Raw genomic sequence first — 24,152 nt, forward strand, 5'->3', positions numbered from 1 at the left:
AAAGTCCTCAGAGTGATTAGGTGTCCGCAGTCTGCCTGGACAAACTATACAAGAAGAAACAAGATGCAAAATGAATAGGATGATGCTCAATGGAATAAAGCGATGCATGCCAGGTCATACAATAGAAATTACTGTATAACCTGGCAACAATGGGAAAGATAAAAGCTGTATGGAGAAGTGCTTACCAAAACATAATTCCCATATCCTCAATATTTGTTACGTGTGTGAAACTGTATTTTCATACTTGCAGTAGACATAGGGAAAGCAATTTTATACGGAGAGACACATGCATGCATTCAGAGTATCGCTGGGGCCAAGGCTGGCCCCATTATTCTGGCCACAATAGTGTTGTATGTATCCATTGTGTTCCCTAGGGGGAGATGTTTTCACACTTTCTCATTGGAATTGAAGCATGTGCCCAGGAAAGAGTGCCAGAAGAGACGAATGAGAAAATTATCTCAATGCAGTCGGTGCGTTCACTGTGGCAAAGATTACTAGCATCTGTTATTTTGCGGAGGGAATAACACCATTTGTCCATAAGACAGTCCATCGACTTCTGCCCATTTGATGAAATGATGAGCACAGGGCATTGTTCCAGAATATCCCACAAACGCTTGACGCCAGTGTCCAGAACTGCTGACCGAGAAGGTGGGACATATGGATAACGTCAGTGTCACGCTTCTCCACTTAGCAACCGCCTGTGCCCTGGACAACACCATCTTAAAACACCTCTGGAGGAAAGACATGCTGTAGCACAGGGTGAAGAGGATCACTCTACACCGTTGATTGGTATAAACCGTGAATTCTAAGGGTATACGTGCACCCAAACCATGTCAGGAAAATTTGCCTCACACCAGTATATAACCACCAGAACTCTTCACTGAACATTGCCCCCACCCCCACTTACTTTTACAAACAGCGTTTACACTGGCTGGCTTTACATGGAATCAAATGCCCCAGTGCTGGAATCCATATCTGAACAGATACCTCACTGCTGCAAACCTGGGCTAAAATAATAATGTTTAGAAACAAACTTTAAGAACATGGACATTTGCACAGAAGACTTAGAACTGCAGTTGTATATTTACATGTATAGCCTCAAAGATGGCAAAATCGATTTTGTACAGTTGATTTGCACAGTTAACATATATTCTCCTTCAACCTGCTCCTGCTAGTCAGCTCATCTGGAGGGAGAAGAGGCTTCTTAATGTAAAGGATTTAAAGTAGAAATGTTAAACATTTTCATATTGCATCAGAAATTAGGACTTTTACCAAAAGCTAAATGCTTCATCGTGATCATCTTGCATCATGCATCCTGTTGATGATGAAAAGCCTCTCTGACCAGACCTACACTTTCTAAAGCAGTTAAACTCATATCTAAAGATGTCCTCATGTGATCCTGATTCCCAGCCCTATTTTACACCGGCGCCCCTCTCCTCAGCCGCTTGATGTGACTTATCTGACCTTACACCAGTTAGGTAATCCAGGCACCAGAATCCTCATGCATGCAACACAATTGCCATGATAGACAACATCAAAGTGCGCATAGGAACACACTCTCTCCCCCAAGTGCTAGTATCAATCTTTCTAATTTCACCGCATGTCTTGCATAGTCATGCCATTACAATTTGGTTGGCAGCAGGTACCCATAGCAACCATAAGTTACACATTTTTTCATGCACATGGTAAATGTACATGCACATGTATGGCCAACACTACTTAATAGCTCTGAAATGGGGAAAAAAAAGTAGAATAGTAGTATTAAATTAAAGTATTGGGACTCACTATGACTGAATAGCTTTAGTGGGCTGTCATGAACTCACAGAATGTCCAGGTTAGCATGCAGATATCCATTGTCTCTGTGGAATAAAATGGGTGGAAAATCTCAGGCCTGCTTGCAAATTAACACGCATCCTAGAGCTGGGAACAGCCCATTATCGATGACCCCACACTCGGATCTGATGACTCATCATTGCTCCAGATTCTTCCTGAGAATAACATTAAACGGTAAATTAATGTTTGTTTATAGACTTGAAATGTATTATATGCCTTGTGAAAAATTCTGTGGAAAAAGATAAAATGCTTTGAATGCTAGGTACTTTCTGAACACTCTACAGCACTGAAATGACCAACTGAACATTGCTTTTACACACTGCAAATCCCCTTCACCAGTTAAAGGATTTTCAGGTAGATATTAGGAATGGCTGATGTTTACTGAATATGCATCTGTTGCTTACAGTCGACCCACCACCAGTACAGATGCAAAATGCCCTGCCCTGCACTGTACTTACAGAACAGAGAGGACAGTACAAAATAGCACCATGCATGCTCCAGATGCTATGTGGCACTGGGGCGTGAAGGAAGGTCTGACTTATCGTGTCCCATAACAATGCAATGCCAGCTAATGAGACGTTCTGGGCCGGCCTTTGTAGAGTATCATAATCCAGATTTAAAGTATGTCTAAAACATGTGCGAGTTTCAAGAGTGCCCGCAAGATTCTTTGCGGATCATATAAAAGCCCTTAGCAACCCATGGGAAGGGCAGTTCCAGGGTTTCCCCACTGGGAGAATAAGGGCTTCACCGGACCTCCACAGGACTATTCTCCAGCAAGAAAAGCGTCCGTAAAAACAAGCCGCAAAGATGAGAGGCGCGTCTTACTCCCAGAAATCCCTGACGGTGTGCGGCTCCAGCAAGATGCGGGTGCAGAGCCCCTCTCCCTCCCGCTACCGGAGCTCGTCTAGCAGCCGCGGTCGCGCCGGCTTCCAGGGCACCGCCGTGGAGGTGGGGACGGAGATACACCAGCTCCACACCAACGAGAAGGAGGAGATGCAGGTGCTGAACGTGCGCTTCGCGGGCTACATCGAGAAGGTGCAGGCCCTGGAGCAGAGGAACGCGGCCCTGCGGGCGGAGCTGGAGGCCCTGAAGAGCCGCTACAAGGGGGGCCCCACCGGCATCGCCGACGAATACGAGCTGAAGTTCAAAGAGATGAGGGACCTGATCGAGATGCTGACCAAGGAGAAGGGCGCGGCCGATATCGAGAGGGGCTACATCGAGGAGGAGGTGGAGATGTGGAGGCTCAAACTGGACGAGGAGCTTGCGCTCAAAGGTGAGGACCAGCGATAAGAAAATATCTTTTTCATTATAAACCGTACTTTGTCAGTGGCCATTAGGACCTACAGTGCAATAAATCCAATTGACTTTGTACCCATTTTAAATGTACCCTTCAGCCAAAAATAAAAGCCATTGCCTACTACTCAAATGTATATATAATAGTACTATAAAATGCTTTGGGTGGCTAATTTCAGAAAGTACCTAGCCAAAAATCTACAGCACTGAAATTAACAATGAAATATTGTGTTTAATATTGTTATATACACTCACTGAGCACTTTATCAATCCAACCTTAAGAAATAAGTCTAGAAAATGCAGAATAAAGTGCTTGGTGAGTATATAGTCCAGAACGTGACAATTGCTGCAAAGATTAAATCATAGAACACTGCATGCCTATTTTGAAAGTTCACTAAAGATATGCATCTTTAAGACTTAAGACTTGCACCGTGGGACTTGAATGTGTCGTTCAATTCCTCACCCATGTTCAGCGGAGGCGGAACTGATCCTCAGAGAGTTCCGCGAGGACGTGGACAACGCCACCCTGCAGAAGGCCGACCTGGAGAGGAGGGTGGAGCAGCTGGTGGCGGAGATTGAGTTCCTGAAGAAGCTGCACGACGAGGAGGTGGCCGACCTCGTCAAGCAGATCGAGGAGTCCAAGGTGAGCGTGGAGCTGGACAGCGAACGGCCCGACCTGGCGGCCTACCTGCGCAGCATGCGGGCGGAGATCGAGCTGGTGGCCGCCCGCAACGTGAAGGAGGCCGAGAAGTGGTACAAGACCAAGTTCGACACCCTGAAGGACCACGCCAGCAAGCACGAGGGCCAGATGCTGACCATGAAGCAGGAGATCAGCACCTTCTACAACCAGGTGACCGACCTGCAGAGCCAGATCGACAGCCTGCGCGCCCGCAACGCGGCCCTGGAGCAGCAGCTGGAAGACATGGAGGTGGCCCACCTGGATAAGGTGGCCGGCTTCGAGCGCACGATCGCCCAGCTGGAGAACCAGCTCTGCGAGACCAAGGTGGAGATGAGCAAGTACCTACAAGACTACCAGGAGCTGCTTCACATCAAGCTGAAGCTGGATGCTGAGATCGCCACCTACAGGAAGCTTTTAGAGGGGGAGGAGAAGAGGCTGGGCATTTCTTCAGAGGTCGTGACCAGCGAATAATTTCAGGTGAATAATTAACAGCCCAAGCTGTTCTCACTCCCTCCAGGGTGCTTGGACTGCTTTACATTTTCCACTCAAGCAGTGAACCATCTACTCTCAGACGCGATAGGAAACCGTGCTTCTGCAGCACTGTTATAGTTATAGCCAACTAAAAAGCCTAAGTTCTTTTACAAATGTGGACACATTTTTACACGTTGTAACATTGGTAAATTCTGTTAAATGAAATTGTCGTTTTGATTACAACATTCCATTGATTAGATTGAGAAAACATTTTCTATGAATCATGTTTCTGTACAGTAGCTACATCTCATTCTATGGCCATTCAGAGCAGATTACCACTCAGTGCAAACTGCATAGTTAATTCCCTTTGCAGTATCCATCTATCCAGTGAGACCGTTCAAAAATAAACATGGGTCAGTTACACTATGTGTAGCACACCCGAGCTGGAGGATGTGTGTTAAAATCCACTTCCATTAAAATCTTCCATAAAACTTCCTTACAGATCTGGGAACAGCAGTCACAGAGAAGTGTACCACCTCAGCGTCCCGCAGTGTGGAGACTCACACAGCTTCCAGAATACCTGCCTGGTGTCCCCCCCCCGCCCCTCCGTCACAATCTGCTCTGAGAAAGGCATCAGTCCCCTCCCAAACCCTTCACACTGGAGTGTCCTGAAATGAAATGCTAACTTGGCCTCCAGTGAACCGCCCAACATTTTGACCCCTTCCCCAACGTAACAAAACATTGATGTCCATGTGTACTAAAGTGCCTCTTAATAAAGCTTGTACTTGAGCACATCCAGCTGGCCTGGTTTGTCCATTCTAGTCACTGTCTGGGGGGGGGGCCTCAGGGATTTTTAAATAGTTCAGTGTGTGTTAATACGCATTCGTATGAAGCAGTCCATCACTGTACATGTTTTTTTAATCAAACAGGGCTTTCAGCTTAGCCAGTTTTTACACACAGTTGAAAGCATTAACATGGGAAATGGTGTTATTGCTGTTCCTAAAAAATAAAAAAAAACATACATGCACATTAAAATAAAATTTCATTTTTGACGGAAATGTCTTTTTGAGGTGGGTCCGAAGAAAATCTTTCGGGTTCATACAAATGATTTACATTTAACCTTTGCCCATTTTGGCGGCTGATCTTATTTTCAGGCCTGAGAGCTGTAAAGCACAGCATGGTAGATTCTCAGTTATTCTGGCCCTATAGTTGTTGGACTTGTTCTTAGTCAGAGGGATCCGGTTTCCACCTCTGTGAAATCCTCTCACTTCTTCCTCCTCTTCAGGGCTTTCCACTCTCCTTCCTGCGTGGCCAGACTGCCAAAGAGCTCCTTCACCTTCCTCTTCCTCTCCGAGTCCCTGGAACACACAGCAAGGTCATTTTCAAGGTCACTGACACATACAGCCATTGTGTCAGATACAATAATCTAACATCACAGTTTACATTACATTATTGGCATTTTGGCAGACGCTCTTATCCAGAGCGACATACAGTTGATTAGACTAAGCAGGAGACAATCCTCCCCTGGAGCAACGCAGGATTAAGAGCCTTGCTCAAGGGCCCAACGGCTGTGTGGATCTTATTGTGGCTACACCGGGATTAGAACTACCAACCTTGCGTGTCCCAGTCATTTACCTTAACCACTACGCCATAATACAACCCAATACAGCAAAGCCCATTGCAGTACCTTCACCTGAGCAATCACTCCAATAATGCCCTGAAGCAGGATCCAGATGCAATTTTCATTTAAATATTAAAGGAATAAATCAACATTTTGGAAAATATACCTCTTTTCCGACTTACCCAGAGTTAGACGAGATGTTTGATTTAATTTGAATTTTTTGTGCCTTTACTAGCTCGGTTTCCATGTTAGCATAACATGTTAGCTTAGCATAAAGACTCAAAGCCTATAGGAGTCAGTAGCTTAACCTCCTTCAAAGTGAAGAAACACACCTTACAGCAGCTCCAAAGCGGTCTTATTTACAGTTAAAATGTTCACAAGCCTTCAGTCAAAATGTCAAGTGAGAGCTTGCCCTTCAGCCAAAGACCTTACTTATTCACAGATGGAAACTTCAGAGGTGTTTGTACCTGCTCATGATTTCCGAGAGTTTCTCCCTAGCCAGGAATTTTGTGTCCTTGCGAATCTCCCGAAGGGCGCCTTTGAACTCCTTCTTGTACTTGTGCGTCAGCCTCTCGCGCTCCCGTTCCTGCTTTGAGCTGCCCCGCTTCTTTCCGTAGTCCAGGCTGGAGAGAGAAAGAGATGGTGTCAGATTAATAATAAATAAAACCTTTTCCCCATGTTTTCTCAGAGGGACCAATTTTCGTTGGTGGGTTCAAATGGGGGGGGGGGGGGGGGGATCATTTCCAGCATGCATGCACAAAACCAATATTCGTTTCAAATTGGACAGCACAACCTGAGTAAAAAATGAACTACCAACCGGTTCTAAGCACAGTTGCATGGCTATCAGGTATACTTGGTTATTTAACACTGGGAATTCTTGCTGGGGATCTTGGGGAGCTTTGGGACATCAATGATTAACAATGAAAATGATTCATCATTCATTCATCCATTCATCCATTATCCTAACCCGCTTATCCTGAACAGGGTCGCAGGAGGGCTGGAGCCTATCCCAGCATACATTGGGCGAAAGGCAGGAATACACCCTGGACAGGTCGCCAGTCCATCGCAGGGCACACACACCATTCACTCACAAACTCACACCCACAGGCAATTTAGACTCTCCAATCAGCCTAACCTGCATGTCTTTGGACTGGTAAATCTAATACATAGAAATAAATAAAAGGTATTAACGCAAAGGTATTGAACTTACACTTCGACAATTTTGGGAGTAAACAGCTTCAAAGGAATGGGCTTCTTTTTATCGAACACCAGCGGAGGCTGCAGTGCTGGGGCACCGGATAGAGACTCCAGTATTTCCCTGTGAAGGTCCTGAAGAAAAAAAAACGAATTAAGAGCGTTCACATTTCTACAAACATTACAAAGCTATGCTGTCAATAAATTCAGTCACCAGTTTGGAATCAGAAGAGATTGTAAAGTAGCTTTCAGAAATCTCAAATTTCAAAAAAACAAACATAAGCATTAATAACACAGTTAAACAAAGAGCTTAAAATAATTACTGTAGCAACATTTTTAAAAAAAAGAACTTGAGGCATAAATCAGACAATAATATCTCATTATGAGCTGAAGCAAACTTACAAACTGATGAGCTAAATATACTGTAATCAGTGCTAACATGGCAAACAAACTATAGTGGCACTCCACCAATAAATGCTATTATATAATTATAGACAATCGATATAATGGGTGACAGCAGCAAACATAGTTTTTGCATTAATTACAAGGTATAAGTACTAGCACACATCAGGTCACAGTGCGTGGTGAGGATTGGTGGAAAAGTCGAAACCAAAAAGCATGGAAACTCACTGGATATGTTGTTGTGGTATTTCTAGACACCCACATTTTGTGTGTTTTGCATTTAGGATAAGTTAATTCCAGCCATCTGCCATCAGCCATCTGATAATAGCCGGGGGCGTAGCCGATTCGGACAAATAAAGGCCGGCCCCCAAATACAAGCCGGGGTAATATTGCCTAGCAGTAGGGCTATCAGTCCATGAGCACTAGAAGACATTGTTTTGATTTAACTCAATGAAATAAAAGAGCTCTTCTTAATATTTTATATTGTTGGTTGGTTTAATACTGTTGCCAATGAAAAGTCGTTGTCCTACACCATGGGTCTCCAACACGTTGCTCTCAAGCTACCAGTCGCTTGCCACCCCCTTCTAAGTAGCTTGCCAAAGGCTGAAGCAGTATACATTTAAACACAATTGTTGCCGCGAGGCATTCCAGCCTACGAATTTAATAAAAAGTTAATCAGGCAAAATTAAAAATTAACTCAATTTAGGCTACTTGACTACGCAATAAGGTTTCCATGTATTTACAGCACAGCACGTTCAATGAATGAATGAAAGCGGCTGCCTTGGCTCGCAATAAACAGACGTGTGGAAATCCCGACACTCTTTCAACTACATAAAACTTATCAGTGAACCATCAAATACCCCCTGGATTTCAGTGCCCATCAGTCCCAACATTTAGCAATAGAATCAAACAGTCCAAAAGTAGATTAAATCCCAAACCAAAGCGAAAGTCTTTTGATAGCCTACCGGTATGCTGCTCCAAACGAAACGCATGTCTCACAATAAAACGCACTTTAGGAAAAAAAGATCCTTAAAGTGTTGTTATCTATGCTAATTTGTTATTGTTCATGAAGGCGTGTCTGGCAAGTTGTTATTTTATGGATTCTGGACTTGCATGTGATTTATTGTGTTTGAGAATATTTGCAATAAACTAAGTCTGTTAAGACTGACACTATGACTTACCAAACGGTGTTCCTGATTAGCCTACACTAATTGATTTCTGAACGGTTACAGGAAGTGTTGAACAGTGTTGGCCCATTTTAAGTGTAGCCTTTTACTTTATTTCTAAGAATAAAATTCTACAACAGAAGCCTAATAAGAAATACAGGTCTGCCTCGAATACAAGCCTGCCTCAAATAAAGGCCTGTGCTTTGTGCAGCCCAAGTAAATAAAAGACCCCGGCCACAATTTGAGGATTTACGGTATCTGCATTTTTAGATATATTGAGATATATTGCTTTTCAGACACGGGCTCAACTGCATGTTACAACTTTCTTTGCCGGCAAGCATCTTAACTATCTAATTATTCAAAAGCCCATTTACAGTTTACAGTTTACAGTTTAATTCTGGCAATATTGCTCAGGCACTTCATCGTGGACTGCGAAGCTCAACAAGCACTATATCACTGGACGCTAACGGCAGATGACGCACATCCGAAAGACTGCAGCACCCATGGAAGTGAACTCAGCAGTCAGAGGGGCTGATCGTCAGCAAGCCCATCTCACTAGCTGCCTTACAATGACCCTGGCAGCCGGATCAGAGCAGCCATTTTGAGAACCACTGAATCACCTGCTCATTTCACATCTAAAGGCACAGAGCAGGTCATTCAGAGCAGCCATTTTGAGAACCACTGAATCACCTGCTCATTTCAAATCTAAAGGCACAGAGCAGGTCATTCAGAGCAGCCATTTTGAGAACCACTGAATCACCTGCTCATTTCACATCTAAAGGCACAGAGCAGGTCATTCAGAGCAGCCATTTTGAGAACCACTGAATCACCTGCTCATTTCACATCTAGAGGCACAGAGCAGCCATTTTGAGAACCACTGAATCACCTGCTCATTTCACATCTAAAGGCACAGAGCAGGTCATTCAGAGCAGCCATTTTGAGAACCACTGAATCACCTGCTCATTTCACATCTAAAGGCACAGAGCAGGTCATTCAGAGCAGCCATTTTGAGAACCACTGAATCACCTGCTCATTTCACATCTAAAGGCACAGAGCAGGTCATTCAGAGCAGCCATTTTGAGAACCACTGAATCACCTGCTCATTTCACATCTAAAGGCACAGAGCAGGTCATTCAGAGCAGCCATTTTGAGAACCACTGAATCACCTGCTCATTTCACATCTAAAAGCACAGAGCACAGGGCCTGTAGCAGGGCGCACCGCCTTAAACCTAATCCAATACATACGGCACATGACCTTGGAGGGGAAACCACTCAAAACCATTCATAATCCTGCCATTCAAAATGTAACTGCTTTCAGAGTGTTGTGTAAAACAGATATTCGAGGCAGGATATTTAGTATTGCCACCCCAGGAATATATGCGAATATATTCATAATTTAAGATACTGAATTTCCTTGAAGAAAACCAGCAAGGATAAGCAATAACATACTGTAAGTTTTTTGGAGTGAATGACACACTGATGGACTTGTGTATCACAATTTAAAAGACAGGGTTTGGAGGAGACATGTAAATCCCTGGCACATGGCAGTCACCTTTATGGGAGCAGGGAAGCTCTCCGCTGGTAGATGTTTAGTCAGCAGGATTCTGATGGGTTGAAATATAACGCTGAAGGATGGCAGTGATTTATAAAGCAACACACATCTTTTCACCAGGTCCAGACAGGTAGCCAATGAAGACAACCTGAGGAACAAGAAAGCCTTGATCATTACGGCTCATTATCCTCTCCCACCACACTACGACAAAACGGCAAGTGCGGTAATGAGGGGCAAATCAAGAGGTGAACCGGGTAATTATTCTGGAGGTTTCTCAGCGGTTCAAAGAGCTAGCATGCTACGTCTTGCTGTGCCACAAGCCCTCAGGCCTCAACCGCAGCTCTTGCACTTGGCTCTCCAGGGAGCATTCCTGCCCTCTCCCGGGAATCGCACAGCTGCACTAATTATCCTCGCTCACAGACACCTCAACACTTCACGCATGCACGTGCGTGTCAGAATTCCCCTCCAGACGTCCGTGAAGAATCGGCACAATTACAGCACTGCTATACACAGCCCTGTGAAGCTCAGGGGTCATTTTTTCCCCCCCAGTAAGGCAGGGGCGTGTAGGCCTGGTTTCAGAATCGCACATTACCGGGGGGGCGATCAGGGCAATATAGAGCTTATGCTATTCAGCATTTATTGTGTCCAGGACTCAAACCCTTTACATATCACATCTTAATCTTCAAAAAGAAAAACCAAGCAAAGATATAGTTCAGAGATCTTCATTTTTGGTTAGCATTCCTGGCAACAGCAAAATCCAGCAGACCCTGTGGCTTGCCAGGACCAAGAATGAAGGTCACAGCTTTAGACCAAGTTCTACTATGCCTTCACACATTGACCAGTTATGGTCAATATAATACACAATATTTAACGTAAAGCAAGTCATTTTCAAACATTATCTCCTACAATCTAACCACTATTTACAAAAACAAAGCCATCAGAAGAATCCTTGTGAAATATGGTTGTACATTACTGCATTGATCTCATCATAATCATGAGCTCATGATAACAGCTCAGTTGTTGAAGATGTGACATAAAAGATTTGTTGGACAAAACGCAGGACTCCTTCCACTGCAGTGGCACGGGGATATAATGGGCTCGCACCTGTAATGGTCTCGCTCAACATCAGTCAGTAAGCGGAGGCCCTGGACTCCGGCCAATGGCAGCGTCTTTCTGCTCCATGACTCCGCCCCCTCAGCCTTACTAATCACCAGCAGATCACAGTTCTTCCCCACACGTCTGAAGGGAGGCACCACAGGGTAACCTGAAATACAGAGAGGGGAGACGGGGGTGACTCCACCGCCTGCTGGTGTTGGGAGGAAAAGGAGAGGTCAACAGAAGAGGCTAAAAGAGGGTCTAAACTGAAATATAGCTGGCTGGGTACAGGCAGCTGGATGTAGTGCAGACTTACCATTACTATATTAGCTTGTTACTGCAAAAAGAGGCAAGCTAATGGGATGGATAAAATACTTATACAGGGTTGGACAAGAAGTTAAAAAACTGACACTGGGAAGTAATATGGAGGCCTTGAGAGAGGAGCAGCATTTGCATGCTGACATTAAACCATTTCTGGTTAGTGGTAAATGCTTAGTGTCAAGATGCTGATGTAGCCAGTTTCCAAAAACAACTAATTATTTTAAACCATCTGAATGGTAAATATTTCTAAAGTAGTTATGCACTGGTCTAGCAAAGTCGAATCACTGGGAACTATGGAAGGTACTGCAATGTTTAAAAGATATTGAAGTTCTTTCAAATTATTTTTGTTATACTTATATGAATAGCTTTTAAGACAATCCCTTAATGCACTTGCCAAAAAAATACCATTTAAAGTATAATCAGATTGTCAGTTCACAAACTTTCTAAACAATGAAAGCAAAAACATTTTCACCTTTACAATTTTATTTCCATGTTCCCCAACAACTCATCTTCTTCAATGGCTGAATTTAATCAGCGAAAGCACCGAAAGAATGCACTAGGCGGCACTCAAAACAGGAGAGCTTACGTTTCCCGACGTGAATGATTTGACTCGCTACCCACTCACTGACAAATTAACTCCAATTAGCCTAATGCACAAGGAAGGTTTGTAAACTGGAGGCTGCGTGTGCTGACGGGGTTCCTCTCCGCTTTCCCAGGCTGGCAGGACTTAATGCGGAAAATGGCAGCTGAAGTGACATCGCAATAACGGTATTTCACTCGCCTCTGTTACCGCCATCAGCCCGTCTTTGCGCTGACTTCATGCTGGCAGTAGCAGAAGCAATAACACTAGTGGAGTGGGCTGCTGGCTATTTATATTTATTTGGGCTTTCATTAAAGCTTCTGCCATTTCACATCACACATTTCTATTAGGGATACTTAACAGTGAGGTCTGAAGACGGGGAAGCAGGGCTGCTGAAGAGGATTTGACAGTACAGTTCTAAAACTGTATACTAGAGCTACAAATCAACCTTCTATGGCCATATCCATTCTTGCAGAGTACAGTACAATGCATGTGACTGAAGGCGTAGCAAGTGTCCACAAGACAATCGCATGTCTATAGAGCAGCGCTGCCCTGGCAAGCAGTACAGACCAATGTTACTATAGCAACTAGAATGAAGGAGGTGTTACCTTCGGTATCCAGTGTCTTCTTCAAAGGAACAGCTAGGTGGAGAATACCCAAGAGAAAGTTGTTGAGCTCTGGGATGAATCGCTGAGAAAGGGTAACGTACTCTAGTGCCAGGCAACACAAAACCAGTCCTGAGGTCACTTCCTCCAGTGTGGTCACAGGACACTGAGAAGAGACGCACAAAAACTTCAACATCACACCTTATTCATATGCCCAAAGCACATAAAAACTCGCCATATCTTGATATGTTTGGCAAAACCTCTACATTTCACAGTCCTTAACTCTTTGTCAGGTGAGACTTTCACACATTCGCCATTTGCACACCCCTGAAAATAGGCTCCTTTAGAAGCCCATGGAGAGGGAAGGCAGTCCAGCAACACCTGCGGTGGTGAATCAGCATACAGCATACAGCATGATGTGATCCAATGAAAGTGATGTGGGACACATTAAAGGACTATTACTCTACACCCACCATATCCTATACTGTCTGACTTCCAATGAAGACATTATGTAGCAAACTATACAGAGAAATGCATCTTTTAAACATCTTTTAAAATGCACAGTGATTAAACCATTGAAAATAACCAGTACTGACCTTAGTGAGAGCCTGGCTTATATACACTAAGGCCGGGGTGACAACAGGGTGTCGGAAATCAGAGGTGGGGAACAGAAGCGCTGTAATCTTCAGGTAAACGAGCTGAAAAACAAGACAAATCACTTTGCCTCCATGTTGCTCACACTCTGGCAGACACACACAGGCAATATCTTTCACTGATTTGGATTACCATGCATGCAGAAAAATAATTCACTTTTCATGATAAAATCATCTGAGTGTATCCATTATTCATTTTTTCATTGCAAAAATGAAAAATCTGAGGTACCATATCGAGGCCTGGGAAAGATGCTCGACCTTTGACCTCTATAGCCTCCTCCATTTCGTGAGCACTGTCATTGAGCACGGTCTGCATGGCCTTGCAGGCAGCATCCGGGAATAACTGACAGAGACCATACAACTGCCTTGAGGTGCCGCCAAAAACAAATAAAGTTCAGTCAAAAAAACATATTGCATACAGTAGAAAGTTTATACAGTGCACACAAGCAAATTTATTGTTCTAGAGTGATATTTGAACCAGTGCAAACACAAGCTCTACTTAACATTTCCCCTCAAGGTGTCAGTAAGCTCAAGTATAAACATATATACTTTGTCACTTTAAGGGAATGTAAAAAAAAAAAAAAAAAAAAAAAGTTTACAGAGTACTTTCAAAATACTACTCGTTCAATAGAAAAAGAAAAGGCTTTAGATTTACAAGTTTTACAACTTCCATCTCAATAAATGCTGCCATCTTGTAAGAATCCTCCTCAGGCCCAAAAATTGTATTGGTGCAAAGGTATCTGTGGTAGTAACTTCAACAGACATATAGACCTGTCCTACTCTGTCCTGAAACACCCATTTACACTCAAGCACTCGCCTACTTCAGTAGATAGTCAGACATTTTGTTAATTATCAAACTGATAATTCTATTAATTCCTTAGAGCATAAGTCATCCTTGGTTTGAGCTAGAGAAATAGAAGTTCCACATGGGGTGGGGAAGGGAAACAGATACTCACGGGATTAGTTTGTTTACTGTACTAAGTTCAGGGGGACTCCTGGTGGCCAGCTCTCCAATGTATTCCAAAAGGAAGCCAAATAATTTCTGGAAGATATACATAGTTCTTTTTGCAAAAATACAATTCTCATCCTGCTGAGAGAAAACATGTAAATGAAATGCATATTTTACCCTGCTTACGAAAGATTCATGAATCATTTATTAAACCATACCTGCAGTTTGAGCTTGTTGCCCACAGCTAGACTCGGATGATTGCACTTCTGTATTCTTTCCACAATGAGGCACTGTTTCTCAGGAGAATGTCCGTGGATTAGAGACTTCAAGTCACTGTAACTCTCTGGAGCTAAGAAAGCAAGGAACACTGGCGATTAATTTGTTGTCTGGGGCATGTAGCTTCAGAAATGCTTATCTGATTGCATAATTTGGGCATAATTAATAGCTGTTGTCAGAGTTGTCCACTCAGAATACAGTCAACAATGTGCTCTGTGCTCAAATGCACTTGAATATGAAAGATATAGTACTATAAAGGCCCTGGAAAAGGTTAAAAGAAGGGCAACCAAACTGATTCCCAGTATATAAGTTACAGCATGAGGAAAGCTCAATCTCTTCAAGTTTAGTAAAATTAGATTCAGGGGCGATTTGATTTTTAATCCCTTTTACGAATATTAAAAGGCTCAAAGTAAACAGGATTTTTTAGGTAGAGTTCTGTCAGCAGAACTAGGTGGGCATACATGGAAATAGTGTTGAATAAGCTTACCAGGTCATGTAATGGAGGCAGAGACACTGGGGTTTTCCAGACCAGGCTTGATACGGTGCTAGATACTAGCTAGTTTTTAGGTAAACTAAGCATTAGCTACACTTTAGTAGTAGGAAAAGGCGAGTATTGTTGGGATGAATGGTCTGTTCTCATCATTATGTTACGTAAATACATGTTAGACTATGTAATATAAAAGGAGTGACAACAAACTACATTTAAAAAAATACTGTATGTATCGGAATGTTGCTTCAAATGATTCTCTAACCATACGTCTGCTGAACCCACTGCAATGCTTGAACCCGAGTGAGTTTCCATAAATAACTCTGCCCCTGCAGAAGTCACCCCGTTCTACCTCGTACCTGTGAAGGTGTATGGAAGCTCTGCTTTGGCAGCCTCCTGTTGGGCCAGTCTCTCCTCTTCGCTCAAGGAGCTCGAAGGTTCGGCTGGCAGCTCTTTGTCTCCTTCACTCTCCGGCTCCGAGTCCAGGTCAGAGTGGCTGTCCTCCTCCTCGTCGCTGCCTTCGTCGTCCTCCTCCTCCTCCTCAGCATCCGACAGAGATTCCTCCTCCTGACCGCTTTCTCCCTCCTCATCGTCACCCTCCTCGTCACCTTCCTCCTCTTCCTCTTCCTCCTCTTTCTCCAACTCCTCTTCTATATTCCATTTCCCATCCTTTGAAAGGTAACACAAGTTTGAGACGGAAAAACTGGTCAAGAAAATGAAATGATGCATTAATTGATCGTTTTGTTTTTCATTCTATGAACCACATCAAATATGTGATGTAGTCAGTCAGTTTAAGAGATTGGAACAGCAACCTCCAGACTGATAATCAAAAGCAAAGCTGAAGAAGGGCGGAGAACGGCAGATGGGAGTTTCCACACTGACCTGATAGGAGAGTGTGCGCTTGTCTTCTTTGTCGAGGATGAAACCGTCGTTCAGGTCGTCAGCAGACCAGTGGACCTGCTTTTTGCTCTCGCCCTCGTCCACGTCACCCTGCATTCTGCGCAGTCGGTCAGCCTTGGGGGAAGAACAAACACCCTCAGTTCGTTTTGATGCCAAGACAACATGAACGTAGATCGTGACCGTGGTTAAGATGAATTCATATGCGGCACCAACAAATGGCGCGACTCTACCTCCTGCTTCTGGAGCCGCTGCTTCTCCTCCCGCGCCACCTCCTCCGGACTCTTCATTTTCTCAGAGGGCTGGGCCTTCATCTCGAACCCAAGCTCCCGCACCATCTTATCATATTCCTCCAGCTGCCACACACACACGCACACCGTGTCCTTTAATGAACAAGCCTTCACCTCAAGTTGGGTTTAAGGTGATAGTCTTAGAAACAGTGAAATTATGCTGATACTGAAACCATGAACAAACTAGTGAATCTGTATAACTTGATGAATATAACCGATGAACTGAATTTTAAGTATTTAAGTAAATTAATTAATTATCTGAATTCCGAACCATATTGATGTATACAAGTACATATTTAGGGAACACTTAGAGGAAAAAAGGTCAGTCAGTCTTGATTATACTCATAGTACATTCAACTTTCCATTTCACCTTAGGCTTATTCTCATCCTCATCGCCCGCAGACTTAGGGGGCTTTTTGGACAAGAGAGCCTGGATGGATTTCCAGTCTTGGTCCAATTTCTCAGTCAGTTCCTGTGATTCTTCCTTCTGGTTCTGGCGCGCTCTCTGGTGAGCAGATTGAACACAATATCACCGCACTTCAGAAACAGCAGCTTGTGGGACAGGAACCAACAATAGGCTTACCTAGCATCCAGCCTTCCTTAACTCCTCAAATCTACGGCACGTTGCCTAGTTGCCTTATTTGAAACTTAACCAAATTATAGATTCCCAGGTGTAGGCTAGTAGGTTTAGGCCCCATATGCAACTTTTTATTTAATTTTTACCAAAGAAAGGGGCCTCACCTTCTCCTGCTTGGACTTGATGATCAATTCCTCAATAAGTTCCTGCCGGGATTTTGCCCTTTGGTCACCCTCATTCCCCCTTTCCCCTGGCGTCTTCTTCCGGAGCAATCCACCTCCCCCGCCGAAGTGTGCTGCCGTGAGCTCAGCTAAAAGAAATTAAGTACAGTCATCTGGTCAGCAGAAAAAAAAAGCTTTTCCTTCATGAGCATCATATCAGTCAATAAGCAAGACATCGTTTCTCTACAGCCAATGGCACACACCAGAAAGCAGGCCTTTCTCCTCTGAATCACTGTCACTGTCGACAGCATCGTTGAACTTCTCGATTTCTGCCAGGGATTGGCCATAATGGGTCAGCTCCTCCTCCTCATTCAAGTTGTAAATGTCCTTCTTGTCATGTGTGCGCTTAAGACCAATGACAGTTCACAGCATGTGAACAAACACATTTAATACCGGCAAAGCATTCCCCAACTTAAAAGCTTGCACAGAAAAATAGCTTATTCTGAATACATTCCTAAGTAGAAAGTAGTATGCATGGGAGGTCTCCATAATTTGTTTAGTAAATCCCAAATCATGTTCATAGACACCTCTGTTTAGCAATTTTGTTTTACATTTGGTTATTGTAGCAGAGTAGGAAACACAATCGAGGTCTAGAATTAGATGCCTCTTTATGGACTTTGGATGTATTATTCTCCTTTTGAGACACTCTGAACATGCTTAAATCATTAAGAGCATATAACAGTCAAAGTGTGCATGCCTGTCTGCAGAAAATTACATACCTGTCTCTCCAGAGCAAACCTTTTCAAGATTTTGTCTTCTGGGGCCATTTTTGTGTCATATTCTCCGAACCTCCTGTCAATGAACTTATTAGACTTGTCTTTCTGTTTATATTCCTTTAGTAGCGTGTCTTTGCGCTGGAAAAATGAAGGAATACAGGGCCAAGTTACATGAATGGATGTAAGAATGGCATGCGGATACGGCTTGTTTAGATTTTGTTAAGCATCCAGGTAAAATTTAAGTTGTAATTTGACATGTAATTTGGCATACAGTCACATAATCATATTTTACACAGAAAACGTGTTTTGCTGAGACTATACAATACTGAAAGAAAATAATACACTACAGCTCACATGGCAGGTAGCCATGACAACTGAGCAAACGGGACTTAAACACTGCAAACAGACACATTTTTAGATATTTTACTGTATTATTTATTTTCATAACAACACACTAACGTTACCTTCTGAATAGCTTTCGATCTGGATACACCTGGGAGGCCAACATCGTGTTTTGTCTTTCGCCCAAGCACTTCAAACTTCTTCCTATTTATCTTCACTTCGAAGGGGTTATTTTGTATCTCTGTGGTGGCTTTTGTCCGGCGGACTTTATCCGCAACACTCTTATTTTTCTGGGGTTTCCCCATCTGGAAATTCTAAAATATGCATTACAAATAACATAACATCATCAAATAACATCATTTCAGATATATTTGCAAGCTAATTACACTTTCTGGCAACGCACAGATTCTGTTTCAACGAGGTAAAGTGAACAAATTGACATTAAACTATCAAGAACGAAGCATCTCAACAGAATCGTAGCATCGTCAGGGCCAGCCAACCAGTTATTTGCAACAATATTTATACATTTTAGCTAGCTAACTTGCAAATTAACAAAGTTTTTACGCTCATTAGCTACAAAAGTGCCATTCTATTTTCAGATAAACACCCAACTTACATGGATCTAACGCGGCAAAAGAAACGTATTATAATGCTGGTTATCTATGGTTATGAAAAATAACAAATATTGTAAATAGTAGAGCCTAGCTAATCGTAGCTAGACCCACGTTTTCGTTCCCTGTAAAGCAACATGCTAAACGACAGAGTTCGGGGGTCAGATTTTTCTTTCTACAAATATCACTTGCGATTTTATTTGTCGCCGTCTAGTGGCGGTCTTCCACATACATTCAGCCTGAAAATTGTAGACCTATGTAACGTTAGTTTCCTGTTATCGTTTTATTACTGCCTTATTTTTATGTGACACGATACGTATTTTTTCTAGTTACTCAATAAATTAATCAAAATGTAAGAAAGACAGACACGCTCTTGTAGGTGGGTAGGTTTCTTGTCTTTCTCATGCCAGTATGGGGTTCTCTGTCTCCGTCCAATAGTTATGCTGCCATAGTAAACTTCTGCCATTTTCACTGGTAACTCTTCCCTAACTCTTTTCTTTTTTTTCACTCTCCCTACTGGACAACTGCTCCCCTTCCGTAGCCTGCTGTCTTTCCCCCGCTCCTGCCTGCTACCCCACACCCCTGGAACACCAGCTTCTGATGAGAAACCCGTCTTAAGGACTTATTTCATGTTTGTGAATGGGTTTGCTTGATACTACTGCTTCTGGCTTGCTCTATTGGGTTTAGGCCAGGGTAAACTGAAGCATATTGTGACAAATACTTTGTAAAAAATGTGCCAAATAAAACGTGATTGATTCACTGGAAGCAAAATGTACCTAAGATGACAAACCCTTTTGTCAGTATTTTTTTGGACCTATTCAAGCAAGGCTGATAAAGTAGTGGATTCCAAAAAACTGTAATACTCTTCTTAATTAATTTATACAGATGGATTTCAGCAACCCTCATATTTTAATTAATACATCAATGAAGAATTATGATGCACAGCCTAATGGAATGCCAACTTCTATGTGGTCTGCCTGGGCTACGTGGCTACGGTGGTTTGATCCCTGTAGCCATGATAAGACCCCACATTGATCCAGGGGGGATTGTTTCCTGCGTAGTCTAAGCTTTAGATAAAAGGGTCAGCCAAATAACATGTAATGTAATGTATTAGAATGGGGGTGTGCACACATCTGAAGAAAATACTGTGGGATCACATTATCTGATGTTTAATTATGTTCCAACTTTCTCACCAATCGTGCTGCAGAGCAGAGAAATTCAGTGAATTCCAAGGTTAACATACTCAAACATATGAGCTATTGAAACGGGTATTGATAGTGCAATTCCTTTTTTAGTTAATTTAAAGACCATAATTTGTGCACACAATATGCTGCAGGAGGTCAAAATGGAGCACAGTAATTGCAGTCCCCCCTTTCTTCAGTTTGGTAATGTTCCATTTCATTATCTGGATGGATCGATGGTACTCTGGGTAAGTGGAAACATACTTTAATCTCATTTTTTGGTGAACTGCCCCTTTAAACCTTTAATTTCTGGGAAAAAAAAGATGCATGAATTTAGTTCCTTTCCCCTCTCAAGTAATAATCACACAATTCAAATCCATATAAACTCAAAACTTGGTTTCAAAGGAAGCTTTTTATTCAAGGATGAAATAAAACAGTGCCAGGAAAAATGTGGAAGGGATGGTATAGCACATAGATGTATTGAAAATAGTGCAGATAATACAAGGTTTAAAGTAACTGCGTTCATAAAACAGAACTCAATATCTAAGTGACTCAACAGATATGTGACAAATGGCTTAGTACTGTTATTACTTAAACAAGTCAATAAAGCACAATATAGCAAAGGAAAGAGGGTTGCAGTCAATGTACAAAGACTATACAAGCTTTAAGCCTTTTATGCCATGCAGTCCTTCAAAAACATGTTGCCGTTTTACACAAAACACATGACCGCTTTATAGTGGTTTTCACCAAGCTTCACAATGATCAAGTGTAATTGACATTCATCCCATGTCAATGCCTGCCCAAGGCATGTATCCGATAGTGTTAATTTGCCTCTGTAATATTATTGTGTCCAAGTAATTTTGAAGTGAAAGGCGTTAATGGTAATGGCTCAATGGCATCTTGGAGTTCAATGAAAGTGTAACAGCAGGCCCCTCAAAAAAGTCAAATGTCCAAGATGTGGAACCCACTTTCTAGCTTGGGACTTTTGCCAGTAAATGTATCACTGAAACGCCAGAAAACGGACGGGCTAAACTACGACAGCTAGTGCATATTGAAGGTGTACTCAGTCTTGATCGGGCATCACACACATAGCCAAACAAGATGGTGAAAGCCCCAGAGCTGACAATCCGACATGAGCTGGACGTGCAAACACAGGAAGGCACCACATTATTCTGTACTGAAGTCTATCATCGGCTACTAATGTTTTGCGCAGCTAGTGTACATTATCTTCAGAAGATGAACCAATCAACTTATTGCACTCAGAAACCATTGGTTTAGAAACACAGGGGTAGTGTGCCGCTGCCTTCGTACCAGTGTTTTTCTAATGCTTACAGATGAGTTTGAACAGTTTGAACATTTGAGATGATGGCTCAGGACGCAATATAGGCAATACAAGAACAGCTCCAAAAAAACCAGGCGGATTATTAACTAATCCAAACTAAATTAATCTAAAGAAACCAAACAGAGAATAAAGCAAAATTACATTTTTTTTTTTGTTGCCATTATGAATTCCCACAGGTATTTCTCTGGTATTTCTCTTGTATGATGGCAAAGAGAAAGCCACATATTTCTTAAGAAACTTAAAAATGTACATTTGGGAAATGGGACAGTCGGGTAAAGCAGTGCTGCCATGCTTCATAGCAACTAAAGCCATAGAAACAATTTCCTTCAGGATTACATTTTCTGGTTTTCTTTCAATGAGCTGCATCGCTTATTTATATTTACCCAGTGCTTTTCTAATCCTGAAAATATCCAGACAAATCAGCAACTGCAGTCTACTTATCACTGAAGCAAGATGTTGGGAGTATATTAATATGGAGTATAAATGCTTTTACCATTTGGACATAAGGCCATGATATCCTATATATTAATGCAGAGAAAGAACACCTTCCTTGGACCCCAAAATCACCTGTAGCTCCAGAACAAAAAGGTTCAATGCTATTGGACATGAAGAATTAGCACCGTGCATTTTGTTTGTATTTTTAAAATCATGGATTATCACCAGGTAAATGACAGTATATATTTTTTTGCATTCCCTGTTTAAAAAAAAAAAAAAAAGACAGTTTCGATACAGCCCAATACATACTAATGGTTAATTGGGTTTAGTAATACAAAAAAAATGGAAAGAAGTCTACTGCTCACTTCGAGTGTGGACCTAAATATACATGCGCAACAAGCCACAGAACTGCACTTGACCACACATAATGCAGTCATTCACCACTAGAAGCGACTGTGTTAAAATCTTAGGCAATCTGACCCTTTTTTTTAAATTGGCACACACTAGAGGTGAACACTAGATAAGCCAAACAAATGGAATAATCAAATTGAAGGTGTGGCCTGTTGCCTGAGCGACGCAGAGGATTAGGACTCGGCCTTCTTCTTGTTTTTCTTCAGAAAGGAGGGAGTGCGGAACTTCTTCTTCTTCTTGGAGGGAGACTTGCTGGGGGACTCGTCGCTGCCCGGGTCCGCTGCTGCTGCAGGGTCCTCAGGGGCATCAGGGGCATCAGGGGCATCAGGGGCAGCTGGGGGCTCTGGTTCCTCGGGCTGGGGTGTCTCCTCGGTTGGCTCTGGGGCAGGGTTGTCAGGGGGGAAGACGGGGGCTTCGGAGGGTTCGTCCGGGGTCAGGTCGGGGAGAGTCTGTCTTAAAGTGGCGGCGTCACTCTCGTCCTTGAAGGTCTGCTCCTGCTGAGACTCTGCGGGCGGGGAGGGGAGAGTATGCGGGGACAGGAGGAGGAAGCAGTGGGGGAGAGGAGGGAAAAAGTGAGGGATGAGGGAGGAAGAAGACTCAATTCGTTCTGATGAATTCTACTTATTTGCAAAAGGTCACAAGGTGAAGTAGGCAGAAAACAACAAGTTTTTTTGATCCCTTTTTTCCAAAAAAACATAGTAAAATAGTAGGTTCATCTAGAAGAAACGTGATCATGTTTGCTTTAATAGAGCAGTGATAAAGTATATAGTATCTATAGTTTTGCTTAGGAGCATAACTTTTCTTGAAGCATGTAGAGATCTCAAAAAATCCATGACAATTCAATTTTAAAATGAGTGCATTTCAACCATAAATATGGAGCCTTTGCATGCAGGAATGCTTGTTGACAGGAGATATCTCTGTGTAATAAAGAGCTTCTGTGGTACAGAAAGCTCTCAGAGTGAATTGGATGCTCAGTCATTAGAAAATGACCAAAGTAGTCAACCAAATCCTGTGCAGGGACTCTGAGCAGCGTTTTAATAATATTGCACTCTGTATTCACTCAGAATGACTTTCACAGAGGTTGTCAAACAACAATACAAAGGACACAACTGCCATTCTGCCAAGTCAGAGCTCCATATAGCCACACAATGTCCAAGCATATGTCCCTCAGAATAAAAGCTAAAATGCATAACTGGACTGTGATTGTAGTTGTAGTTGGAGTTGGATCAGTGTCAGAACTGCACATTTATCAGTATAAAAGCACCAGTTCCCCAGAGCCATTATGACAGTACAGCTCATCCACTGGTCTACTGGATGTTGCCACAGGGGAAATGTGTTCCATCAAGGCTTTACTGGATCACAGATCCCAGAGGACCAGCTAGGGTCATGGGTGACCTAGGGGATATACTTAGTACACCATCAGCACAGACGCACACTACGTGTTTTCCTTCTTTATTTATGGTGCGCCTTGTAGCAGATTTGTACAGCTCTGATTAAGCCATTGGTCAAGCCCATGATTTTCCAGCCTTGTTCCGAAAAATAAAAATAGACCCACTTGTCTGCACTGCTACACTACTGGCCTGAACTCAAGCTCACTGCATCTGGTGCAAACCAGATTCCTACTTGTGTTAGCAGGCTGCAGACTAACTACAAAGCCCAATTTCTCAGTTACAGTAAACACTTGCACTCCTGATAATTAGACTGAGACACCCTTTCACTTAGTTCCTTAATCATTTCCAACCATGTAGCACTGAAAGGGACAAAGATAGACCCTGAGCATACAATAAATTGGATGGCAGTGCTAAGCCAAGCTCACACTTTAATCTGCAAAGCATTAAAAGAGCATTTATTCTATGAAGGTCCACACTCCAAACATACAAACAGAAAAATGAATAAAAAATATTTATACCTGGGATGGATATCTGCTGGATATAACAGGACATTTAATAACC

At 42.7% G+C, this 24,152-nt stretch overlaps 3 protein-coding genes across 10 annotated transcripts in view; 1 reads left to right on the forward strand and 2 right to left on the reverse strand.

Moving 5' to 3' along the window:
• The first annotated feature begins 2,640 nt into the window (after positions 1–2,640).
• LOC133141451 (desmin) lies at positions 2,641–4,948 on the forward strand. The gene is made up of 3 exons (XM_061262023.1): positions 2,641–3,106; positions 3,600–4,261; positions 4,802–4,948. The coding sequence occupies exons 1-3, from the start codon at positions 2,641–2,643 to the stop codon at positions 4,946–4,948; spliced, it is 1,275 nt and encodes a 424-aa protein (XP_061118007.1).
• Positions 4,949–5,176: 228 nt separating this feature from the next.
• On the reverse strand, positions 5,177–18,983 carry nop14 (NOP14 nucleolar protein homolog (yeast)). The gene is made up of 19 exons (XM_061263236.1): positions 18,837–18,983; positions 18,343–18,534; positions 17,882–18,016; positions 17,366–17,507; positions 17,106–17,251; positions 16,735–16,869; positions 16,308–16,430; positions 16,060–16,191; positions 15,537–15,846; positions 14,633–14,763; positions 14,422–14,507; positions 13,695–13,830; positions 13,409–13,510; positions 12,816–12,978; positions 11,316–11,475; positions 10,212–10,359; positions 7,108–7,226; positions 6,365–6,520; positions 5,177–5,634 (listed from the first exon to the last, which is right to left on the reverse strand). Exons 2-19 carry the CDS (start codon positions 18,523–18,525, stop codon positions 5,541–5,543), a joined length of 2,601 nt encoding a protein of 866 aa, XP_061119220.1. The 5' UTR covers positions 18,526–18,534; positions 18,837–18,983; the 3' UTR covers positions 5,177–5,540.
• A 1,422-nt stretch (positions 18,984–20,405) lies between these two features.
• Positions 20,406–24,152, reverse strand: part of add1 (adducin 1 (alpha)) — a 43,498-nt gene continuing 39,751 nt past the window's right edge. For 7 of the 8 annotated variants that reach the window (XM_061261918.1, XM_061261917.1, XM_061261915.1 and 4 more), the window contains one exon: positions 20,406–22,705. In XM_061261918.1, the coding sequence (XP_061117902.1) occupies positions 22,374–22,705 (332 nt within the window). In that variant the 3' untranslated portion in view covers positions 20,406–22,373. The remainder of the gene's footprint in view (positions 22,706–24,152) is intronic. The other variant, XM_061261919.1, reaches the window with a different exon arrangement.

The sequence above is a fragment of the Conger conger genome, chromosome 12, assembly GCF_963514075.1.
Source record: "Conger conger chromosome 12, fConCon1.1, whole genome shotgun sequence".
In the NCBI taxonomy this organism is placed as follows: Eukaryota; Metazoa; Chordata; class Actinopteri; order Anguilliformes; family Congridae; genus Conger; species Conger conger.

Bases quoted from the DNA above. Each gene is read 5' to 3' on its own strand.
- LOC133141451 (XM_061262023.1), top strand. From the start codon at position 2,641: ATGAGAGGCGCGTCTTACTCCCAGAAATCCCTGACGGTGTGCGGCTCC. The intron at 3,107-3,599 runs GTGAGGACCAGC...ACCCATGTTCAG, and splicing joins CGAGGAGCTTGCGCTCAAAG to CGGAGGCGGAACTGATCCTC. The intron at 4,262-4,801 runs GTGACCAGCGAA...GCAGTCACAGAG, and splicing joins TGGGCATTTCTTCAGAGGTC to AAGTGTACCACCTCAGCGTC.
- nop14 (XM_061263236.1), bottom strand. From the start codon at position 18,525: ATGGGGAAACCCCAGAAAAATAAGAGTGTTGCGGATAAAGTCCGCCGG. The intron at 14,764-15,536 runs GTACGAGGTAGA...TTGCTTTCTTAG, and splicing joins GCTTCCATACACCTTCACAG to CTCCAGAGAGTTACAGTGAC. The intron at 14,508-14,632 runs GTATGGTTTAAT...TATATCTTCCAG, and splicing joins GCAACAAGCTCAAACTGCAG to AAATTATTTGGCTTCCTTTT.